This window comes from Leptonychotes weddellii, chromosome 1, assembly GCF_054177405.1.
Source record: "Leptonychotes weddellii isolate Sample4059 chromosome 1, ASM5417740v2, whole genome shotgun sequence".
Lineage (NCBI taxonomy): Eukaryota > Metazoa > Chordata > Mammalia > Carnivora > Phocidae > Leptonychotes > Leptonychotes weddellii.
The window spans coordinates 22,346,817-22,367,932 of NC_138369.1; the positions used below are offsets into that span (position 1 = coordinate 22,346,817).

Here is a 21,116-nt window from a genome sequence, read left to right on the forward strand (position 1 = left end):
GGGGGGTGGGTTAGCCCGGTGATGGGTATTAAGGAGGGCACGTACTGCATGGAGCACTGGGTGTTATATGCAAACAATGAATGATGAAACACTGCATCAAAAACTAATGTAGTACTGTATCGTGACTAACATAACATAAAAAAAAAAGGAGGTTAATACTTCTTACCTCCCTGAGAGGAGGGACATATCTGTTATATTTATGAATACATCCATGTGCCTTGTATGGGGGTAGTGCATACTGGTGGTCAGTATATATTGGTGGAAGGAATAACGGAATTACATTGATGAGTTGACAGATGTACAGCATTTGGCAAAGCGAGTGGCAATAACAGGTGATCAGCATTATTGGCCGTTATTATTACTAGTCTCAGGAGGTGTGCAGAAGTTGGCCTGGATGGACCTAAGTTGGCACTAAGTGTTTTCTACCCCATAGTGGGATAGAAGCTTTCTCTTAGCAGGACCATGGGTGAGCAGCTAAGCTCTTTAAAGCCCAGTCTCCTCATCTGTTAAATGGGGATGACAATTAGCAGTGACCTTGTAGGGTACTTAAGAATGAATGAGCCAGCAGTGCCTAGCACAAAGTCAAAGGCCTTGCCCCCTCCCTGGCTTGTAGCTGCGAGTGGTACAGATACAGGGCAGGCAAGTAGGGCCCGTGGGATGACTCTGATATGTCTGCTATTCTGAATAGGTTGCTAGTGAAAAATGTTGCCTTTTGAATGAGGCTCATCGCTGCAGCTCCGGGCTAGGCGGAGCACAGCGTCTTCAGATTAGATAGCCCCTCCTCATCTTTGTGAGAAGATAGGAACTGGATGGGAACACTTAGGAGTGCTTTGCGGGAAAATCGCTGGAGCTGGGGTTTGAAATCGGATTCATGGAATTATAGAGCTCCTCCCTTTCTGCCTGCCCCAGCTCAGCCAGATTTAAGACCCTCCCCCAGGAAGGCGCCGGGAGTCCTGAAGTCTTCGCCAGTTCTTGCTTTTGGACTTAAGAAAACCGTTGTTTCAATGTTCCCAAGCAGTAGCTCCGTGTGGGGATCTCCGCAGGGCGGAGCCAGTCTAAGTAAGAGAGGCAGTCGCTCCCAGAACGGACGTCGCGGGGGGCGGGGGAGGGTCAGGGGAGTTGGTGGGTCGGGGCCCGTGCAGACGTGCTGCCAATGACTCCCCTCGCGCCTTTGGCTCCAGGGGTCCGGCGGCAGGACCACTGGGTGGGGCGGGCTCCTTGCCCACGGCAGATCGGCAGATCGGCAGATCGTAGCTGCCCCGTGAGCCCAAGTCCCCTGACACTTTCTAATCACTTACCCCAACTGGCAGGGACCTCGCTTGAGAAGGATTTTCACCTTCCCTAAACCTCTCTTTCCAAGCACAAGGTCTAGAGGGAGCCGCCCCAAACGCTTACTGCACACCTTCCTTTTCTTCTTTCTACATCTTCGGTTTTCCCAATTATTTTTACACGGACTATATACCATGTTTGTTTCATTTTCCTAAAGAAAACATCTCTTATTGTCCTGAGTAGAAAAGTAGTATGTGCTTACTGCAAAGAAGTAAACAAAAAGGCAAATAGGAGAGAAAAAAAGAAACACCTTGTCATCCAACTCTCATCCTTGAAAATAACCACCGTATGTTTCCTTCTAAATCTTTTTCTCTTTACATGCATAATATATAGAAAAATGGTTTCTCCCCTTCCTCTAACTTGCTCTCTTGCCCCTCCGCCGCTAATGTAATACCTCGCTGGACATGACCAGCGGCTATGCGTCTGTGCTTCTTCGTGCCCCACTACAAGCAACTCCGGTCTTACCCATTTGCCCCTCTCCCACGCTCACAAACGCCTTCGCGCTCATTGGAGACCCGCCAGGAGATGGAACCTTGCCGCACTTTCAATAGTTACGAAACGGAGTGAGTGTGTATGTGTGTATTTGTTGGGGGGGGGGGGCACGCTCACACACTGGAATAAAGCGATATATCTAATGATAGGTCCCCAAAAGGAAGAATGTAGGAGGGAAAGAAGGAATGAAAGGAGAACGTGGAAAAGTAATTTAAAAGAATGAAAGAAGGGAGGAAAGCAGAGCAATGAAGGGGGGACCGAGGTGCTCGGCGGCGGCGGGCTGGTCAGCCTGAGCGCGGGGTGCCCGCCCTGCCCTCTCGAGCTCTCCACGACGTAGGGGCGGGGAGGCCTTGCCCTCACTTACCGGACCGGAGCAACACGGCCCGGTAGAGACCCGTGGCCTCGGCGGGGTCCCGTGGCCGCTCGCCCAGCCTCTGCGCCATGCGCCTGTGCGCCCGACTGTGGAGCCGGCACTGCGGACCGGGAGCGCACCGGAGGATAGTACTCTGGAGCCGGAGTGCCTCCGCAGCGGTGACGCGCGAACCAAGGCCCAAACCCTGCTGCAGATCGAGTTACCACCGAGGCGGGAGCGCCCGGCGAGGAGGCGCCGCGGGGGAGGGATAGAGGGCAGGGGCAAGGGCAGGTAGCCTGCCCGCACAGCAGGGTCCGGTGTGAAGACTCCTGACCCCCGGGTTCCAGGGCCAGGGGAGAACCCGATGTCCTGATTTCTGGCCTTGGTCTCCCACCTACTCTTCTCCATTTCTTCATTTCCCTGGCCGCTGGCCTCGTTGAATGCTACAAGCAGGTGTGGGATTCTGAAGTGGCATCCCTGGGATCACGTCCCAGTGCCACCAGTTAATAACTGTGTGATCCCACGATTTAATTACCTAACCTCTCAGAGCCACAGTTTTCTCATCTGTAAAATGGGGATAACCACAGTACTTATTATTTCCACAGAGTTATGAAGGTAATATGTATGTCTATGTAGTATATGTATTCTATATACTGACTATATGTATTCTATATACTGACTATATATATATAGTCAACTATATTATATATAGTCAGTATATGTATTATATATAATCTTAGAACAGTGGCTAGGGCAGAACAAACACTATATACTGGTATTAAAAAAAGTGTCTTGGGGTGAGGTGGCACTGAGAAGCAGGGAGCTTTACTGTAGGAGGCAAGATGTGGTGGGACTCCACTAGACTGTTTTCTCCCAGTTTGTACAATTCCTTTAATAGCCAGAGATGGGAGGACCAACCAAAAGAGTCTAAAGGTGGAGGAGCAAAGTCAACCAGGCAGATTTGGAAGATACAAGAAACTGACAATTTTGATTATCTACTCTGTTTGGTGCTGTGCTGTTTCTTCTAATATAAAAACTAACGTTCATTGTGTACTTTATGTCCTATCTCATTTTAACTTCACAATCTTATGCATTAGTGTCTATTAGCCTTCCAATTTTGCAGATGAAGAAACTGAGGCTCAGAGAGGGTCAGCAATTTACCTGGGATCACACAGTATGGATCTGGGACACACTCTGGTAGTCCAACCTCAGACTTGGGTCACTCTGCTCTGCTGCCCCTCTATTATCTCATTTACGCTGCACGGAAGTGCTGAAGGGTAGGTGTTATCTCCAGTTGAGAGATGAAGTCATTGAGACTCAGGGAGGTGAGGTGGCTTACCCATGCTTACATAGCTAGTTGAAAGATCCAAGACTTAATCCAGTTCTCCACTCACAAAACTAGTGCCCCTGAAATCTAGAGACCCTCTGGAGCTGTCCAGGGTACTGGATGGCCTCTGTTCAAGGCTGTGCCTATGTGCGCCAGAGAATCTTGAGCTGGCTGTTGGAGTTTTGGCAAATCAGTACTGTCTCCCTGTGCTTCTGTGTCCTCTCCAGCCTTGGTGCCCCCTAGGCCAGCTGTCAGCCAAGTCCTCTCTAGTTGGTCCTTTGCCACTTTCCAGGCCCAGCTTCTGCTGTGACTCAGAGATCTCTGTACTTCTCTGCTCTTCAGTTACCACCCCCAGTTCCAAGGACCCAAGTGACACACTTTGACCTTTGGGGACGTCACTGATTGGTCAGATGATCATGTCTCATCAACAACCAACCATCATGAGTGCCAGGCAAAATCACAGACATTTGGCATTGACTATTTCATAGCCATTCTTTAGAGGATGAAATTATATATAATTTATTATTAATCTCATTTAATCCACTCTTTGATCAAGTATGATTATGCCCCTTTTAGGGAGAAGGAAAATAAGGTTCAAGTGACTTGCCCACAATCACATAACTAGTTAGTAATGGAGCTGAAATTGGAACCCAGATGGTGCCAAAGCTTTTGCTGCAGGGGGGAAACAAAGCTAGCTGTTGAACAAGGTGGGGTATTCAGGAAAATTGTGACTAAGTAATGAGCTTTTACAGAACATTTGAAAAGGATTAACTCTGGCTGCACTCCTGAGGAATTCTAGGTGGGTCTGACTTACCTGAGCCATTTAGTCTCTGCTTCTCATTTTCATTATGGAATATGGCCTGAGGAGAGTATTCTTTCTGTGAACAGAAGGAAAGTAGGTGGAGTGAGGACCCCCTGTTCCTTGGCAGGGGAGGACTGAAGAGATATTCATAATGTCCCTGAGTTCCCACAGGAGGGACTGATCAGGGTCAAATTCCTCTCCAGGGAAACAAATTACTATCATCCTTAGAGTGTGTGTATGTATATGCATGCACACGTGCATGTTGTGGCCATTTATGAGACATGCTCTTTTAAAAAAATAGATTTTTAAGAACAGTTTTAGATTTAGAGAAAAATTGAGAAGATAGTACAGAGAGTTCCTTATACTCTGCATCCAGTTTTTCTGTGAGCATCTTATATGTATGTAGATGTAGATGTATGTAGTATGGCACATTTGTTACAATTAATGAGCTAATATTGACACGTTATTATTAACTAACGTCCATACCTTATTCAGGTTTCCTTAGTTTTTACCTAATGTCCTTTTTCTGTTCCAGAATCCTATCCAAGATACCAGGTTACATTAGTTGTCAGGTCTCCTTGAGCTCCTCTTGGCTGTAATAGTTTTTCAGACCTTCTTTGTTTTTGATGACCTTGACAGTTTCAAAGAGCACTGAGATCCATATTCTTTTATGTTGAGTTCTTATCCTTGCTGTTGCTTTTACCTGAACTACCTTCTCCTTACCTTCCTGGCAAACTCTTCATCCTTCAAGGGCCAACTCAGAAGGCTTCCAGGTTTGGTCCTCAAAATCAGTTCTTAGACCTCTTCTCTCTATATACTGTCATGACTTTATTTTATTTTATTTTTTTTAAAGATTTTATTTATTTATTTGACAGAGACACAGCAAAAGAGGGAACACAAGCAGAGGGAGTGGGAAAGGGAGAAGCAGGTTTCCCGCAGAGCAGGGAGACCAATGAGGGGCTCAATCCCAGGACTCTGGGATCATGATCTGAGCCAAAGGCAGACGCTTAATGACTGAGCCACTCAGACGCCCCAATACTGTCATGACTTTAAAAACAACTCTAAGCCAATGATCCCCAAATGCATAGTTCCAATCCAGACTTTCACTCTGAGCTTAAACTTTGGCCAACAGGCTGCTTGACATGTCCACTTGAAAGTCTAATAGGCCCTACGCACCAATGTCCAGACAGAACTATTGATCACTCCAGCCCCCCAACCTGTTCCTCCCCTGTCCCCCCATTTTGTCAAATGACTCCACTCTGGCCCTGTGGCTCAGACAGGAGCCTGGGGCTCTTCTTTGCCCTGTCACAAGCCCACAGTGCTTAGATCACCAAGGCATGATGAGTCCACTTCCTGCCATCTTTTCCATCCATCCATTTCTTCCAATGCCCCAACCCTAGCCCAGGCACCACTGTGCCTGGACGCCTGCAGTAGCTTGCCCTCTTTCAAGTTTTTCTTCACACAGACTCCAGAGCAAGCTTTTAAAATGTAACTCAGACTCCACTCTTGCCCTACTGAAAACCCTTTGGTACCTTCTCTTTGCACTTGGGATCAAACTCACATGACTTACCCTGGCTTTTAAGGCCTTGCAACCCAGACCCTACCTGCCACCCTCTCAAATACCACCTATCTGTTCCTTCATATGTTCAAGGATTTGGGATGCCTTAGTGAAGAAAACAGACAAAGGTCCTTGGCCTTGTGGACCTGGAATTCTAGTGGGGGAGCTAGACAATAAGCATAATGAATGAATAAGTAAAGTAGATAGTATGTTAGAAGGTGACAGGTACTATGGAAAAGAGGGAAATTAGAGGAGGGGGGAGAAGGTTAGTGGTAAGTGGGGGCCGTATGTAGTAATAACTGGCTGCCCGGAGGGTCTCATTGAGAAGGTGGGATGTGAACACAAACTTGCAGGAAGTGGGAGAGTTAGCCAGACAGATATTTTGGGCAAGAGTGTTGCAGACAGAGGGAACAGCTAGAGCAAAGGTCCTGAGGCTGGAGTGTGCCAGAAGGCTCAGGGAAGAGCAAGGCTGCCAGGTGGCTGGAGTGGAAGGGATGCAGGGGCAGTCACATGAGGGAAAGTCAGCAGGAAACAGGGGCCACCTTCCTTCACACCTCACACTCCAGCCACTAAGAGTTCTGTTGGGTTCTCCAAAGCCGTGCTGTTTCTCACCTCCTACTTTTGCACTAGCTGGTCCCTCAACCCTTGTGTATTCCCCAGCTCTGCCCGGCTTCTCCTGCTTATCCATTAAGTCTCAGCTGAAATGCCACTTCCCCAAGGAGGTCCCCCTCAATCATGTGCTCCAGCACCCCAAATTTCCCTTATATGACTCTTCACCACTGAGTTATTGTTTGAGCCCCATTTCCCCCATCAGACTGTACAAGTCTTGAGTGGGGGGGACTGGGTTCGCAGCTGTCTCCCCAGGGTGCACTCCAGAGCTGGGCTTGGCCTGGATGTCTGATAAGGATTTGTTGAAAGAAGGAATGCAGTGAATGAGTGAATGAGTGTGTGCACCCACACAGGGAGCTCTGGACTGTATGGGGAAGCGGGCAATTCCAAAGAGCAAGCCAGGGTCAGAACCCACCAGGGAGGACCCTGCTGTCTGCCCAGGGATTATTCAGGTGCACAGAAGGGCCTGGGGTGTTGACATTTCCCCAGGGTGTTCCCATCTTGAACTCTGCCACCCTGGGGGGCATAGAAAGGGAGGGTGTTTGGGATTTGGCCAAGCCTCTTTTGTGGTTTTTGACAAAGGGATTAAGAAGACAAGTAACTTCATCTCTGGAACAAAATTCCAGGACATAGAAAAAGAACCTGCTCCAGAGGGCTCGAAGGGGATCTGAGCTTCTTCTCACATCTCCCTACAGACCTGGGAAGTGGGGCTGGGGCCCAAGGGCAAGATTAGCATTACAAAGCCAGAATTTCATAAGGAGCAGCTCCCAGATCTGGAGTTCAAAGAATTGTCCCTTGCACGCTCGCCAACCCCCCTTGCATGAAAGACTTGTTGGAAAATCAGGCCATCCCGTGTCCAGTAACACATCAGTGATTGAGACAGATTCTTCTCTCCCTTCAATGACTGGAGTTTGGTGAGTGAAAAAACACCCCACTTGCATGCAACCCCTTGCAAAGGCAAAGCTGAATTGAATTTGCTGACACATTACTGGTCATTGATAGTCTTTTTCAAGGACTGTGCTCATAAATAAACCAATTCTCATTTGCTCACACACTTTCAGGGTTGGAAGATGCTACTTAGTTATAATTTTGGTTAGTGAAAGTTAACACACACACTTTCCAGAGGAAATACTATTGTGTAGGGAACAACATACCCAACTATGGCTGAACACAACTCCGTGTGTTTGCATTTGCATTTCTCCTGACCTTACTGTGGCCACCACCTGCTTCTTTTTCATGCCCTCATTGTTGAGAAAGTTTTTCGGGGTTGGTCCTTGGTGACCTTCAATGAGCCTATCCCACAAAGTTTTGTGTCCTCCACTTTGCTCTGCTGCTTCCCCTGGAGACTGATGCACGTATTTTAGAAGTGTCAAGGAGACTATGGACCCATCACACGTCCTTCTTAGTCTTCCCCACAGGATGCATGCACCAAGTTACACTTAAGGGACCTTGCTTTGTTTGTCTGAAAATATTTTAAAAATTGAAATATAACACATATACATAAAATGCACTAATTTTAAGTGTGTAGCTCAACAAAGTTTTACATATGTATTCACCCAAACAACCACCTCCAAGATCGAGATATAAAATACCCCTTGCACCCCAGAAGGCTCCCTTGTTCCCCTTCTCAGTCATTGGCCACCGTTTCCCCGCGTAAGCACTAATTCTAAATGATGCCACCATAGATTTGTTTCTCTTGTTCTAGAACTTCATATGAATGGAACATTTACTCACTGGGGTCTGACTTCTTTTACTCGAGAGCTTGTTTGAGATTCATTGATGTTGTTGTCTGTATCAGCAGTTCCCCTGTGGTTGGACATTTGCGTGGTTTCCAGTTTAGACTATGACTAATAAAGCTGCTATGAACAACTTTCTATGACTTTTTGGGTACACACAGCGCTGGTTTCTGTTGGGGAAATACCCAGCAGTGGAATTGCAGGTCATAAGATAGGTGACTATTTACCACTACTAGATACTGTCACCAGTGATTTTATCAGTTTGTGTGTTGTGCTTTTGACATCTTCACAACATCAATTTTGTTTTAAACACATACAGGTCACTTCTGTGCCCAATCCTTTGGACTGGTGGGGGAGGGAAAGGAGGTATTAGCAAAATTGCATCTTAGATGAACAGAGAGGGGCCTGAGTTCTGACCTTGGAAGAGATGAGGGTAGGACCTCAGAGTATTTGTCCTCGTAACCTAGAGCATGTCAGACGGAAGTGTGTCTCTGGGTGTCCTCATTTATCCCCCCCCCCACCATTAAACTGGAAACACCCCGAGCACAGGTGCTGTGACTTATTCAGGTCTGTGTCTTCAATGTCTGGCATGGTTCCTGGCACATAGATAGGTGCTTAGCACCAAAAGTAGTTTAAAATTGTCGCACATATTTACTGAGCACATCCTAGAGCCGAACTCTGTGAAAAGACTTTACCAATGTGGTCGCACTGAAGCTGCACGATAGTCCTTTGAACTCAGGGGAGAGGGGGGCTCCTGCTGTATGGATGAGGAAGGAAGCTGCGGGCCTGAGCAGGTTAGGATACACAGCTTGCAAGTAGCAGCTCTGCAGTGAGACTGGAGGCAGTCTGACTCGGGAGTCTGCAGTCTTTGCCACATTCACGAATTGAGTGTGTGTGTGTGTGTGTGCGTGTGTGTTGGCAAGAACCTGCACCCCATTTTACAGAGGAAGAAGCTGAGGCTCAGAGACGTTAAGGAACCCTTCTCTATGGAGTCAACTGGGCCAGCCTCCCTGCAAAGCTAATTCTTTTTTTTATTTTAAAGATTTTATTTATTTGAGAGAGAGAGAGTGCCTGCAGGAGCTGGGGGAAGGGCAGGGAGCCCTTCTGTGACAGGGCGTCGGGGGAGCTCTCTATCCCAGGACCCCAGGATCACCACCTGAGCTGAACTGACTGATCCACCCAGGTGCCCCTGCAAAGCTAATTCTTTTTTTTTTTTTTTAAGATTTTTTTTTTTATTATTTATTTGACAGAGATAGAGAGGGAGAGCACAAGCAGGTGGAGTGGCAGGCAGAGGGAGAGGGAGAAGCAGGCTCCCCGCTGAGGAAGGAGCCCGATGCGGGGCTCGATCCCAGGATCCTGGGATCATGACCTGAGCCAAAGGCAGCCGCTTAACCGACTGAGCCACCCAGGCGCCCCCAAAGCTATTTCTTTTTTTTTTTTTTAAAGATTTTATTTATTTATTTGACAGAGAGAGACACAGTGAGAGAGGGAACACAAGCAGGGGGAGTGGGAGAGGGAGAAGCAGGCTTCCCGCTGAGCAGGGAGCCCGATGCGGGGCTCGATCCCAGGACCCTGGGATCATGACCTGAGCCTAAGGCAGACGCTTAACGACTGAGCCACCCAGGCGCCCCCCCAAAGCTAATTCTTAAAGGTGGAATATTTTTAATATGGACCCTTGTTTGCTGCTCCCCAAATCCTGCTCCCCACTCCTGAGTGCATGGCCACTGGGTGTCATCGGGTGTCTCCTGAACCTCTGCCTTAGCACCTCACACTCACAAAGCCGCCTCCCTGTCCTCCATCGCCCAGGAGTGGAGAGAATCAAACCCAGCAATCCTTCCTTTAAAGTGCTGGGTACTGTTTGGAGAGGGCCAGACCCTGGGACTTGCTCCTTCCCAGGGGTCCACTTAGTCACACTGGTGTTGGGTTCTCAGCTGAGTGCGGTAACCAGGGCACCGTCTTCCATCAAAGGAAGACTCCATGGTTCTGGTCTCCAGGGTCTTCTGACAGCTCCATTCATTTCAGCCCCTCGGGCCTCAGAGACCCGGAACTCTGCCCTCCCGCAACCCAAGCTGGGGCACGGGGCCAGGAGCCACCCCCCCTCCCCCAGGAGCCAGAGGGGCAACCTTCCTCTCCTGGCCTGGACTTTGTGTTGTTTCATTATCCTTGAAAGCTCTTAAAGTATTTCACACAAGTACTAGATATATAAATGTAAACCTGCTGCTTTAAACATTTGGAAAACCTAAGCGCATATAAATTGAAGAGTAACATTTCTCCTTACTGCCCCCTCTCAACCCCATCGCGCCCCTGCCCCAGACTTACCACTTGTTGTTGATGCTGTGTGTGTGAATGTTTTGTTCATTTGTCTGCAGCTTGCCTTCTAAACTCTATAATATGTCTTTTAGATATTTCCATGCAATACATGTGCATCCTCTTCACTATTTTGATCTACTGCTGTGTAAAATATAGTGTGATGCCCATAGTTGTTTTTTTTTTCTCAACCGATCCCTTTTAGCTGGACATGTAGGTTTTTTTTCCAATTTGTCGCTATTACAAATAATTCTGCTCCAAACATCCATGTGCTTGCCTGTCTGTGCGTGGATGTGGGCGATTCTCTAGGGCAGACACTACGAAGTGGAAATGCCGGGCCAATGCTAAATTTTAGCAGATGCTACCAAATTACCGTCCAGAATGGCTGTACCATTTCACACGCCCACCCTCAGTGTCTGAGATTACTGGATTGTCTACACTCTCACTAACTCTGGGTGTTATGAATCTTTAGGTTTGTCTACTGAAAATGAGTCTATGGTATTACGAGTCAGGATAGTGGGGAGTGATAGTGGATGGGAAGAGGCATGAGGGGGCTTTTGGGATGCTGTTGATGTGTATTTTTTGATCTCAGTAGTGGCTACACAAATATTTTCAGTTTCTCAAAATTCATTGAGTGTCATGCTTATGATAGGTGCACTTTTCTGTATGTATGTTATTCTTCAATAAAATGTTCAAACTATTTCCTTCCTCCCCCAATCTGGTGGGTGACAAACAATATCCCATGATCATTTTATTTTGGAGGTTGAGCCTTCTTTTTTTTTTTTTTAAAGATTTTATTTACTTATTTGAGAGAGAGAGAGTGAGCGAGAGAGAGAGCATACATGCATGCTCTCTGTGGGGGGGAGGGGCAGAGGGACAAGCAGACTCCCCACTGGGGAGGGGAGCCCGATATGGGTCTCGATCTCAGGACCCCGGGATCAAGTGGGGGGGGAGGGGCAGAGGGACAAGCAGACTCCCCACTGAGCAGGGAGCCCGATATGGGTCTCGATCTCAGGACCCCGGGATCATGACCTGAGCCAAAGGTAGAAGCTTAACTGACTGAGCCACCCAGGTGCCTTGGTTGAGCCTTCTTTTGTTGGTAAATTGGCTTTCTGGGTTCCTTCTTCTGGAGTATTTTACTTCTGGGTCTTATGGAAACGGTTTGTCTGACAGAGGAAACCCCCTTTCAGAAAGGGGAAAAGGTACTTGACCCTCCCTGAGCACCAATCATATGCTCTCATGCTCACAGCACTCGTTCAGGGTAGGTGCCATTCACCCTACGAGGCTGGGGCTCAGAGCAGTGAGGTGACATGCCCAAGGTGATAAAATTGTCTGACTGCAGAGTCCTACCCTCCTTGTTACCCTTTGAGCTGCTCATGTGGCAGGCATTGGGCCAACCATGCAATAGGCATGATTGCAAGTAACCCCCTGCAACAGCCCAGTGAGGTAGCTGTATGGTCATCCTGTTTTACAGATGAGAACACTGGAGCTCAGAAAGGTCAAATAACCTGTGCAGTGCACCCCGTTGGTAAGTGGAAGAGCAGGGTGAGCCCAGGTCAGCCCAGCTTTAATGCTGTGATAAGGCAGTTCTATCCAACAGAATGTTCCGCAGCGATGGACATGTTTGGTATCTGTGCTGACAATATGGTAGCCCCTGGCCACATGCAGCTGTTCTACCCTTGAAATGTGGCTAGTCCTTCTGTGGAACCGAAATTTTAGTCTTATTTAATTTTAATTAATTTAGGTGGCCTGTATTGGACAGTGCGACTTTAGACAGTCGGGTCACGAGAAGGAGAGAAACTGCAGGGTTACGGGTGCAGGTGACAGAGCGGCTGTCCCAGTGGGAAGCCAGCCAGCTCGCCAGGAGGGACCCACTCCCAGCAGTTCTCACACAGCCCACACACAGCTGGCTCTCTTTTCGGGCACCGGAACCAAGCTCTGCAGCAAGAACCACAACTATTATAATCAGATGTGGTCTTAACAAACCTCTTAACTCAGTTTCCTCATGCATAAAACGGGTATCAGAATAGGGCTTTTTTTTTTTTTTTAAGATTTTATTTATCTTTTGAAAGAGAGAGAGAATGGGGGAGGGGCAGAAGGAGCGGGATAAGCAGGCTCCCTGCTGAGCGGGGAGCCTGACACAGGGCTCGATTCCAGGACCCCGGGATCATGACCTGAGTCAAAGGCAAGTGCTTAACCAATGAAGCTACCCAGGCACCCCAAAATATGACTTGTTTTAAGACTAAATGAGAGAAGGGGTGCCTGGGTGGCTCAGTCGGTTAAGCATCTGCCTTCGGCTCAGGTCATGATCCCGGGGTCCTGGGATCGAGCCCTGTGTCAGGCTCCCCGCTCAGCAGGGAGCCTGCTTATCCCTCTCCTGCCCCTCCCCCCATTCTCTCTCTCTTTCAAATAAATAAATAAAATCTTAAAAAAAAAGACTAAATGAGAGAATGTACAGTGGCAACACATATTTGACATTCAGTAAGCTAGTCGACAGTCAGACTGTTACCACAATGATGCGTCGTAGGCTCACTTTTAAACTTTCAAGGTTTTTCATTACATAGTGATAAAACATATTCATGCTAAAATTTAAATAATGAAGATGGGTATAAAGTGGGACCTAAAAATCTCCGAATACTTTAAACCCCAATCCTCCTCCCAGTGACACCGTTGTGGGAAGTTTCTTATGTGCCCACACAGGAATTGGTTCCACTTTCATTAAACATCTCAGACCATTCTGATCTATCCTTTTGAAAAGTGCGAAAGGGATCAGACTAAATGCACTATTCCATAACTTGCTTTTGTCACTTTATGATATCTCAAGGCTGTCTCAAGGGTCAGCAATGTTTCCATGAGCACTTAACACACGTCTTTCTGTATATGGGTAAGTTCACCCACCAGAGGGAAAAATCTTACCAGTGGTATCGCTGGGGTAATGGTTGGGGTATTTTCAACTGTGAAAGATCTTGGCATTTGTAAAATCTCCTTTTAAACTTCTCAGGATCACTGGACTTTAAAGGAATGTTCTAGTAGGTTCTTCTGACAAGATTCCTCAAACCATTGCTAATAATCACCTCCGGAATGCATTTGCTGGGTGGGTTTGGAATTTTGGAGAAAGTTTCTCTTTAAGCAGATCTGGTTTCTAAGGTCTCCTTGGTGTAGGGACATGGACGGGGAGGGGAGGGCAGGAGAGGGAACTTGGCAAGAGGGCACCCGGGAGTCAGGGACCTGGATCCCTACTAATCCCAGCTCTGGCTGGCTGCTGGAGTCTGAGGGCAAAAACTCTGCCTTCCTGGGAGAAAAATCCTGTAGGAAACACTCTAGGGGAGCCACTGAGCCTGTGGATCTGGGTGGGGAAGGGGGAGGAGAGGAGATATCTAGAAGGGCCTTGCCAAGGACTGGACAATGGCGATTCTCAGCAGGCGAAATCCAAACAGCCCACAAGTGTAAGAAAAGATGGTTGGCCTCCCCAGAAACCAAAGAAATGAACACTGAAGGAACAATGCAGTATTATTTGTCAACCTATCAGAGTGGCAAAAATTAAAACAAAAATGGTACCTAGTATTGGAGACCGTTGGATACCTCGTGCGGGGAAATGGACACGCCAGTCCTCCTGGAGGGAGTGTTGAGAGGACAGTCATCCTGCAGGGAAACGTGTGTGCTCTGATATCTATACTCTTCCATTTCTAGGAATTTGTTTTCAGGAAACAGCCAAACATATGCATAAGGATACATGCTCGAGGATTTGCATTAACCAGCATTGTTCATGATAGTAAGAGGATTGAAACTAGGTAAATATCCAGAGGTAGAGAATTGATTAAAATAAACTGTGTTATCTCCATAAAAGGTAACAATCTTTGGCTAAAACTGATATTGTAGACTCATGTTTACTAACATGGAAGATGCCCACTATCTATATATGAAAATCAAGTGGAAAAAAAAAAACCAGGTTACAAAATAGTATTTGTGATTCCATTTTTATCAGTAACAAAATTAGCTATATGTATATTATTACATATATAGTGTTATGCTATAGATAGGACATATTATATATATACATATACATATGTTACATATATCAATTATATGTCTGCATGTATATGTGTGTGTATGTGTGTCTACATATGTATATTATGTGAATTTTTGTGGGAAATGTTTGGAAGGGTAGAAGGAAAATGTCTCCAGTGATTATACTCAAGTGGTGGGAAATTTTATTCATTCATTCATTCATTCATTTTTGTCATTTTTTGCATTGCTGAGGGGTTTATTTATTCATCTTTTGGCAATGAGCTTGTATTATTTTTATAATAGGAAAAATAATATATTAATATTTATTTAGGAAGCAAAGAAAGCTGATAACTCTGTCTCAACTATGTTAGCCAGTCTAAGTGCAACTCTCCCCTCACACCAAGACTGTCCCCAACTCTTGTCCACTTTAGAAGCCCCCTCTGATCCCAGGGCTGTCTGTAATTACAATAATAATAATGAGGAGGAGGAGGATAATGATGTCAATGTATTAAGCACACACTGCAAGCCACGCATTGGCTGGTACTTGATGCACATTCTTTCATCAGATCCTCATAGTGGCCTGAGACGTAGATACTCTCATGTCTGGATTTCCTAGGAGGGCCTGAAATGGGGACTCCGTGCAAGTGATTTACTGGGGGAGGGCATTCATAGGAAGTCTGTGAAGGAGTAAGAGAGGGAAGCAGGATGGGGAAGGAGAAATTCAGCAAAGGGGGGGTTCAGCTGAAGTCTGGTCTCAGCCTGACCCCATGGGGAAGTCTGGACTCTACATGGTACCGGGTTGTCCTGCTTTGAGGCAAGAGGACTGGTCTTTTATCCCTCTACATTAGTTGGTCATTGGCTGTAGGACATGGGAAGGGATAACCAGGCAGATCGGGTCAACCTCCCAAGTACCTCTGGGTGAGTCACATCCCATCAGCTAATCGTTCTAAGAAGAGTGTATCTGTTAGCTGCCAACGCTTATAGCACCTGGCAGCTGGGTGTGCTGGACGAGTACAGGGGATCTGGGTGGAGCACTAACCTCCTCCATGTTATTATCCCCATTTTACAGATGGGAAAACTGTGGCTTGGAGAGGTTCAGTGACTTGCCCAAGGCTACTCAGCTGGTAAGAGATGGAGCCTGGTTTTGAACTCAGTTCTGAAGCTCTTGTATTGAGCCCTAAAGCCAGACTGCTGGCAATTTCAGAGAGGAAGGAGACTGAGGCTGTGGGTGGATGCCCTCCCAACATCCCCTACCCCCCCGTGTGCCCCCCTCCACCTGCTCTCTGTGCTTCACATTAGCACCTTGGGTTGAGAAGCACTTCCAACCTGGGCTGTTGAAGAAGGGAGCCACAAAAGGCCTTTGTGTTTCTGCAGAGGGCCCTGAAGATTGTATATTGGCGGAGCTGGTTGCTAGGAGACATTTCTCAAGAAAGGTTCCTTTGGAAAATGAGCTCAGGCTCTGCCCATAGCCTCACATCATTATAACTGGGAGAGAGACATCCCAGCCTGTGTTTCCCCCAAGGTATTAGATGTGGATCCAATTCCTTCTACTGGTTCTTCCAGGCCTCCAGCTCAGAGTGTATCCCAGCTGAAAACAGCTCCTGGGCCAGATAAACTCAGAACCATTAGGTAATCATTATCTAATTACCATTAGGTAAACAGGGAAACTGAGGCACAGGGAGTTGAGGAACTCACGTAGTGAGCTGGTGGCAGGGTCATGGCTTGTGTGTCATTAATGCACGAGGCAGCCCCTGCCCCCCCAACTCTCTGAATCCTGTGTGGGTAAAACAGCAAGAACTCAGTATATGAGGACCATGCATTCCCCTTTATGAATCCTTGGGTTTCAAAGCCTTCTGGGGGACGAATGATTACTTTGCTCAAGTGGAGATGAGCAGCTGGTATTAATTGGGCATCTGCCAGGTGCCCGAACTGGAGTAGGTGTTTTAGGGTCTTCGTCTGCTAAATCTGACCTCTGGACCATCTTGGGGTCCATTTCTACTGGTTGTTTTTTTCTTGACTAAAGATCACATTTTCCTGTTTCTTTGCACGTCTAGAAAATCTTGATCTTGTACTGGATGTTGTGTGTGTGTGATGTGTTATAGAATCTGGGTTCTGTTTTCTTCTGAAGAGTGTTAAGTTTTATTTTAGCAGACAGCGTGATTACTGGCTGATCCTTTTGAAATCCCATGTGCCTCATTTTACACTTTGTTAGGGAGGATTCATGCAAAGCTGGAGCTATCTCCTAAGCCTCCCGAACTTGGCAGGACTCGCCTTTACACTCTGTCCTCTGAGGATATAGAAGGATTTGGCTTCGGGCTTTGTTGGGGCTGGTCTCGAGCAGCACCTACACCAGAGCATGGTCCTCACTTCTAGGGTGCAGGCTTTCTGGCGTCTCAGTTTGAAGCCTGTGATGAAGGTCTCTCCAACGTCTCCCAGCCTGCTTGCCCCACAGGATCTATTTGCTCTCCACCCTCAAAACAGCTGCTCTCTGGTAAGCCTTGGGTAGTTTCACCCTGTGCAAGCAGAGCCCAGCCTTTGGGCAAGGACTTGTGGGTCTCGGGGGTCCCCCACACAGACTTCTGGGGCCCCCTGGCTATGCAGCTCTCTCCTCTCCAGTGTCCTGTCCTGCAGATTCCTTCTGTTTCTGTTGTCCCAGTTGCCCAAACTCTGGTCCCTGCCTCCTGAGCTCGGAGGGACTGAGGTGCTCTGCTTAAGCTCCAATGCCCTGTGCCATGCTCAGGAAATTGTTCCTAGGACAAGAGCCCAGGTGATGAGGGGCTCACCTCGTGAGTTTTCCCTCCCTCAGAATCACAGTGCGTATTGTCCGCTGCCTGATCTCTGATTTTGTCAAGTGTTACGTTATTTTTGGTGGGAGGGCTGGGCTGGTACCAAGTCCTTCGTTATGGCCGGAAGGGGAAGTCCAACTCCTAGCTGGGCTCTCTCTCTCTCTCCATTTGTCTTGGAAAGTTTGCAAGGACCCTGGGAAGAAGGGCTTACTATCCCCATTGAAGAAGCAAGGAAACAGGTTCAGAGGGGTACAGTAAGTTGCCCCACCAGCAAAATGGGGCAAGTTGCTGAAGAGTTTGCTGGACTCCAGAGCCCATGTTTTGTCCCTGTCCTGCTGTCATTGGAAAAGCTAAAATCAAAACTAAATTTCACTGTTACCATCAGCAAAACGGCAGCATTTTCTGAGCCAGCTCCCATATCTTCCTACATCCCATCCCTCCCTGTCTACCTTATTCCTGTTTCTGCCACTGACCCCCTGTTCTGGCTGTTGTCACCCTTTGTGTGGAGGATTATAGTTGTTGCCTATGGGGCCTCCATTGTATTCTTCCCAGAACACTTTTGCTGCCTTATTCTCTTGCTCCACTGACTTCGGGGGCTCCCTGTGACCCAGAGTGGCCCTTCCCAAAGGGTAGAATTAAGAACTTAGGGAATGCTATAGCCCACAGATCTCTTCTTGGAGAGTCACAGCTGGAAGTGTGACCATGCAGAGGCTCTGTAGGAAAGAAACCTGTTTAATTGGGCTTCACCCAGTCTTTGGCCCTGAAACCCTTGGCTCATCTAACACCTATTAAAATCTTGTGGAACATACTAGAGAACGTTGGACCACAGAGTAAAGGCTAGTCTTGTCTTTTCTTGTATTTTTCTTTTCTTTTCAGGCTAGTATTTTCTGTCTGCATTCCAGTCCTACATTTCAACCTACTCTTTCAATTACATTTCCAATGACTTATCACAAGTCACCCTTCCCCCCCATACCTGTTTCCCCCTCCAGCCTTCAAGCCCTTCTAGCTGTAAGAATGATATAAGCCTGCACCTGTTGGGAGTTTCCATGAGGGGGGACTGGCCCAGGAATGAGGTTGACCAGAGGAAAGTGGAGCCATGAGGAAGAGGGGGACCAGGTCTTGAAGACTTCATTTAAGACCCTGGATCCAGCCTTGCCTGAAGCCATGACTCCTAGACTTTCAGCTACAAGAACTGATAAATTATCTTTCCTTCCCCCTTAGCTGCAACCCAAAGAGTAAACAGCAGCCTGGGAATCCTCTGTGGGGCTCTTTCCAGAACAGCAACTTCCTCATACGTTAAGTAACAATTACCCTAAGAGCCAGGCACCTCACCTATACCAAACCTGCAAAGTGATATAAGTATCCCCATTTTACATATGAAGAAACTGGGGCTCAGGGAAGTTGAGTCACTTGCCCAAGTCCCACATCTGGCCGATGGCAGAGCTGAGATTTGCCTCCTGCACCTGGAAGGAACCACCAAGTCCATAGCATCCAAATCTGGCCTGGAACCTCCCTCCCCAGACTCTTGTGGCTGTGGTATGGGGGACACCTGGGCTTTCTGGAACGGGGCAAAGGCAAGGAAATCAGCAGTGAGACCTGGCCGCAGATCCCATTACGCCAATGGAGATCACGTTTCCTCTGTTCCGGCACCATGAGCAGGGCAGAGAGGCGGGCAGGCGGCCACTTCCCTGGTTATTCAAGTAGAAAATTACAGGTGCCCAAAATAGCCTGGGCATTCTTTTATTTATGAATAAGCGGCAAGTCCGTGAAGCTGGAATGGGGGCTTATATGTATTTCTTTCCGTTGATCACTTTCCTGAGATCTGCAGAGATCTCTGGTTCTTTCAGGGGACTTTCTCAGGAGTTGCCAGGATTGGGGTGGGGTGTTTTCAGGGTACGGTGGTGAAAAAAAGAGAAATGAGGCCTCACCACACAGGAGCTGAAGATGTCCTGGTCCTAAGGCTTGAGTTCCCAGAGGGTATAGGGGTTGAGATAGCATACATGGGTCTGTCCCAGCCATCCCCGTCTTGCTGTGTGGCCTTGGGCAAATGGCTTAACCCTTCTGGGCCTCCATTTCTTCTTCTGTACAATTGAATGAGTCCTAAGCTCACAGAAATGTTTATTTTCTTCTGAGCATAAAATTAATACTTGCTCATTATAGAAAATGAAGCAGGTGCAAACAACAACAACAACAACAACAAACAAACAACCTACAGAAAAATGACCATTATATCCCTTCATTGTTCCTCCCCAATTAATATAATCAGGATTAACCTTTGGTATATATCCTTCCAGTCTTTCTTTCCATGTATGCATAAAAAATGGCTGGTAGAGCCTAATCCCTGAGCCACCGTGCTCTGAAGAGGGAACCCTCATTTACGTTATAGTCAGCAAATATTAGTCAGTCAACAAACAGTATGGAGCCCTGCTCTAGGCCTGGGTGGCTTGGAGGCAGCTTTCTCCCAATACCCACCCCCCTCATCCTCTTTCTGTTTCTCTAGCCCTCTGGCAGCAACCCCAACGCTGGGTCCTCCCTCAGAACCACCTGAGGGGTTGGTGAGGAGAAGAAGTCATTTTGCGGGTCTCAGACATGGATGTGGGGCCAAAACTGGGGCCTGGAGTCTGCTGGTGGGGACATGTGTGACCTTCCCGTGCCACCTCCGCCTCTCCTCCCTGCGCCCTCCCCCAGGGCTGCGTGTTGTCCAGTTCACGGGTAAAGAGATTAGAACTAGTGCCTGGCACACAGCGTCCAGTCGATACCTCTTAGCTGCTGATAGGACTGTGATATCATTAGTAGTCCTGGTGGGGGCTAGGCAGCCTGAGGCCATTCCCTCTCGGAGACTCTGATTGGTAATGAACATGAGGAGAGAGCTGAGTCACTTGCAGGATGGAAATAACAGCATTAATGATGACCACGTACGTCCATTTATCTGGGCAGCACTGCACCAGATCATTCTTTTCGCCGCTTACAGCCACCAAAGTAAATCGTGTCGTTAGTTGTCACTCACAGGTGAAGAAACTGAGGCTCAGGGATTTCAAGTGGCTCTCCCAAGGCCACACGGCTGGCACGTGGCCAACAGGGACTTGATCCCAGGTTTGTCCTGTGCAGGATCCCTCATCCCTGAGGTTCAGCCTGTCCCGGGGAGGAAGGCCTGATCCCTGCCCCTGGGGAGCTCACCCTCTGGTGGCAGATGCCCTAATTTAGAACTTTCCTCCAAGTTCCCTGGGTTTGCTGAGGGGTCGAGGGAGAAGGCTGCAGGCTCTGGGGTTGGACTGCCTTGGTGTGGATTCCTACTCTGACACCTCCTAGCTCTGTCACCTGCCTAGCTTCTCCCAGCCTCAGTTTCCCCTCTCAAAAATGGGGATAATCAAAGTGGTGGCGAGCGGATGGAATTGCTCAATAAATACAGCTGTTAATAACTTTATCACTGATGTGATTCCCAGAGGACTTACTGAATCTCCAAAGGCCACCTTCCCTTCCACCTGGGTGGTGGGCAGGGCTGTGGCTGGTTTTGTTCAAGGAAACCCCGGCCTTCCCTGAGCACTTGGAGTTGGTTCCTTCCTGTCGGATAGTGCTGCCTTTGGTTTGGGCTGCTGCAGACATGCGCCCCAGTGTGAAGGGAGGTGGCGGAAAGAGTGGGTCCTGCCCCAAAGCCCCCAACATCCTCTCCCTCCACTCTACTTCCTCCTCCCTGTCTGAGAGCAGCAGAATTCTGACAGCCACACTTGTCCTCCCAGCGATGGGGCTGTCCTGAGCAGGCAGAGCTCCAGCAGGACCAGCCAGCAACTTGAGGTTCGCCCACCCTGGATG

The 21,116-nt window shown here is 47.9% G+C and overlaps 1 protein-coding gene across 1 annotated transcript in view; it reads right to left on the reverse strand.

The window, feature by feature from the left end:
• The window catches only part of FAM107A (family with sequence similarity 107 member A), a 52,413-nt gene that overhangs the window by 17,299 nt on the left and 13,998 nt on the right, over positions 1-21,116 (reverse strand). Inside the window, exon 2 of the mRNA XM_031037148.2 lies at positions 4,315-4,378. Coding sequence (XP_030893008.1) covers positions 4,315-4,378 — 64 coding nt within the window. The remainder of the gene's footprint in view (positions 1-4,314; positions 4,379-21,116) is intronic.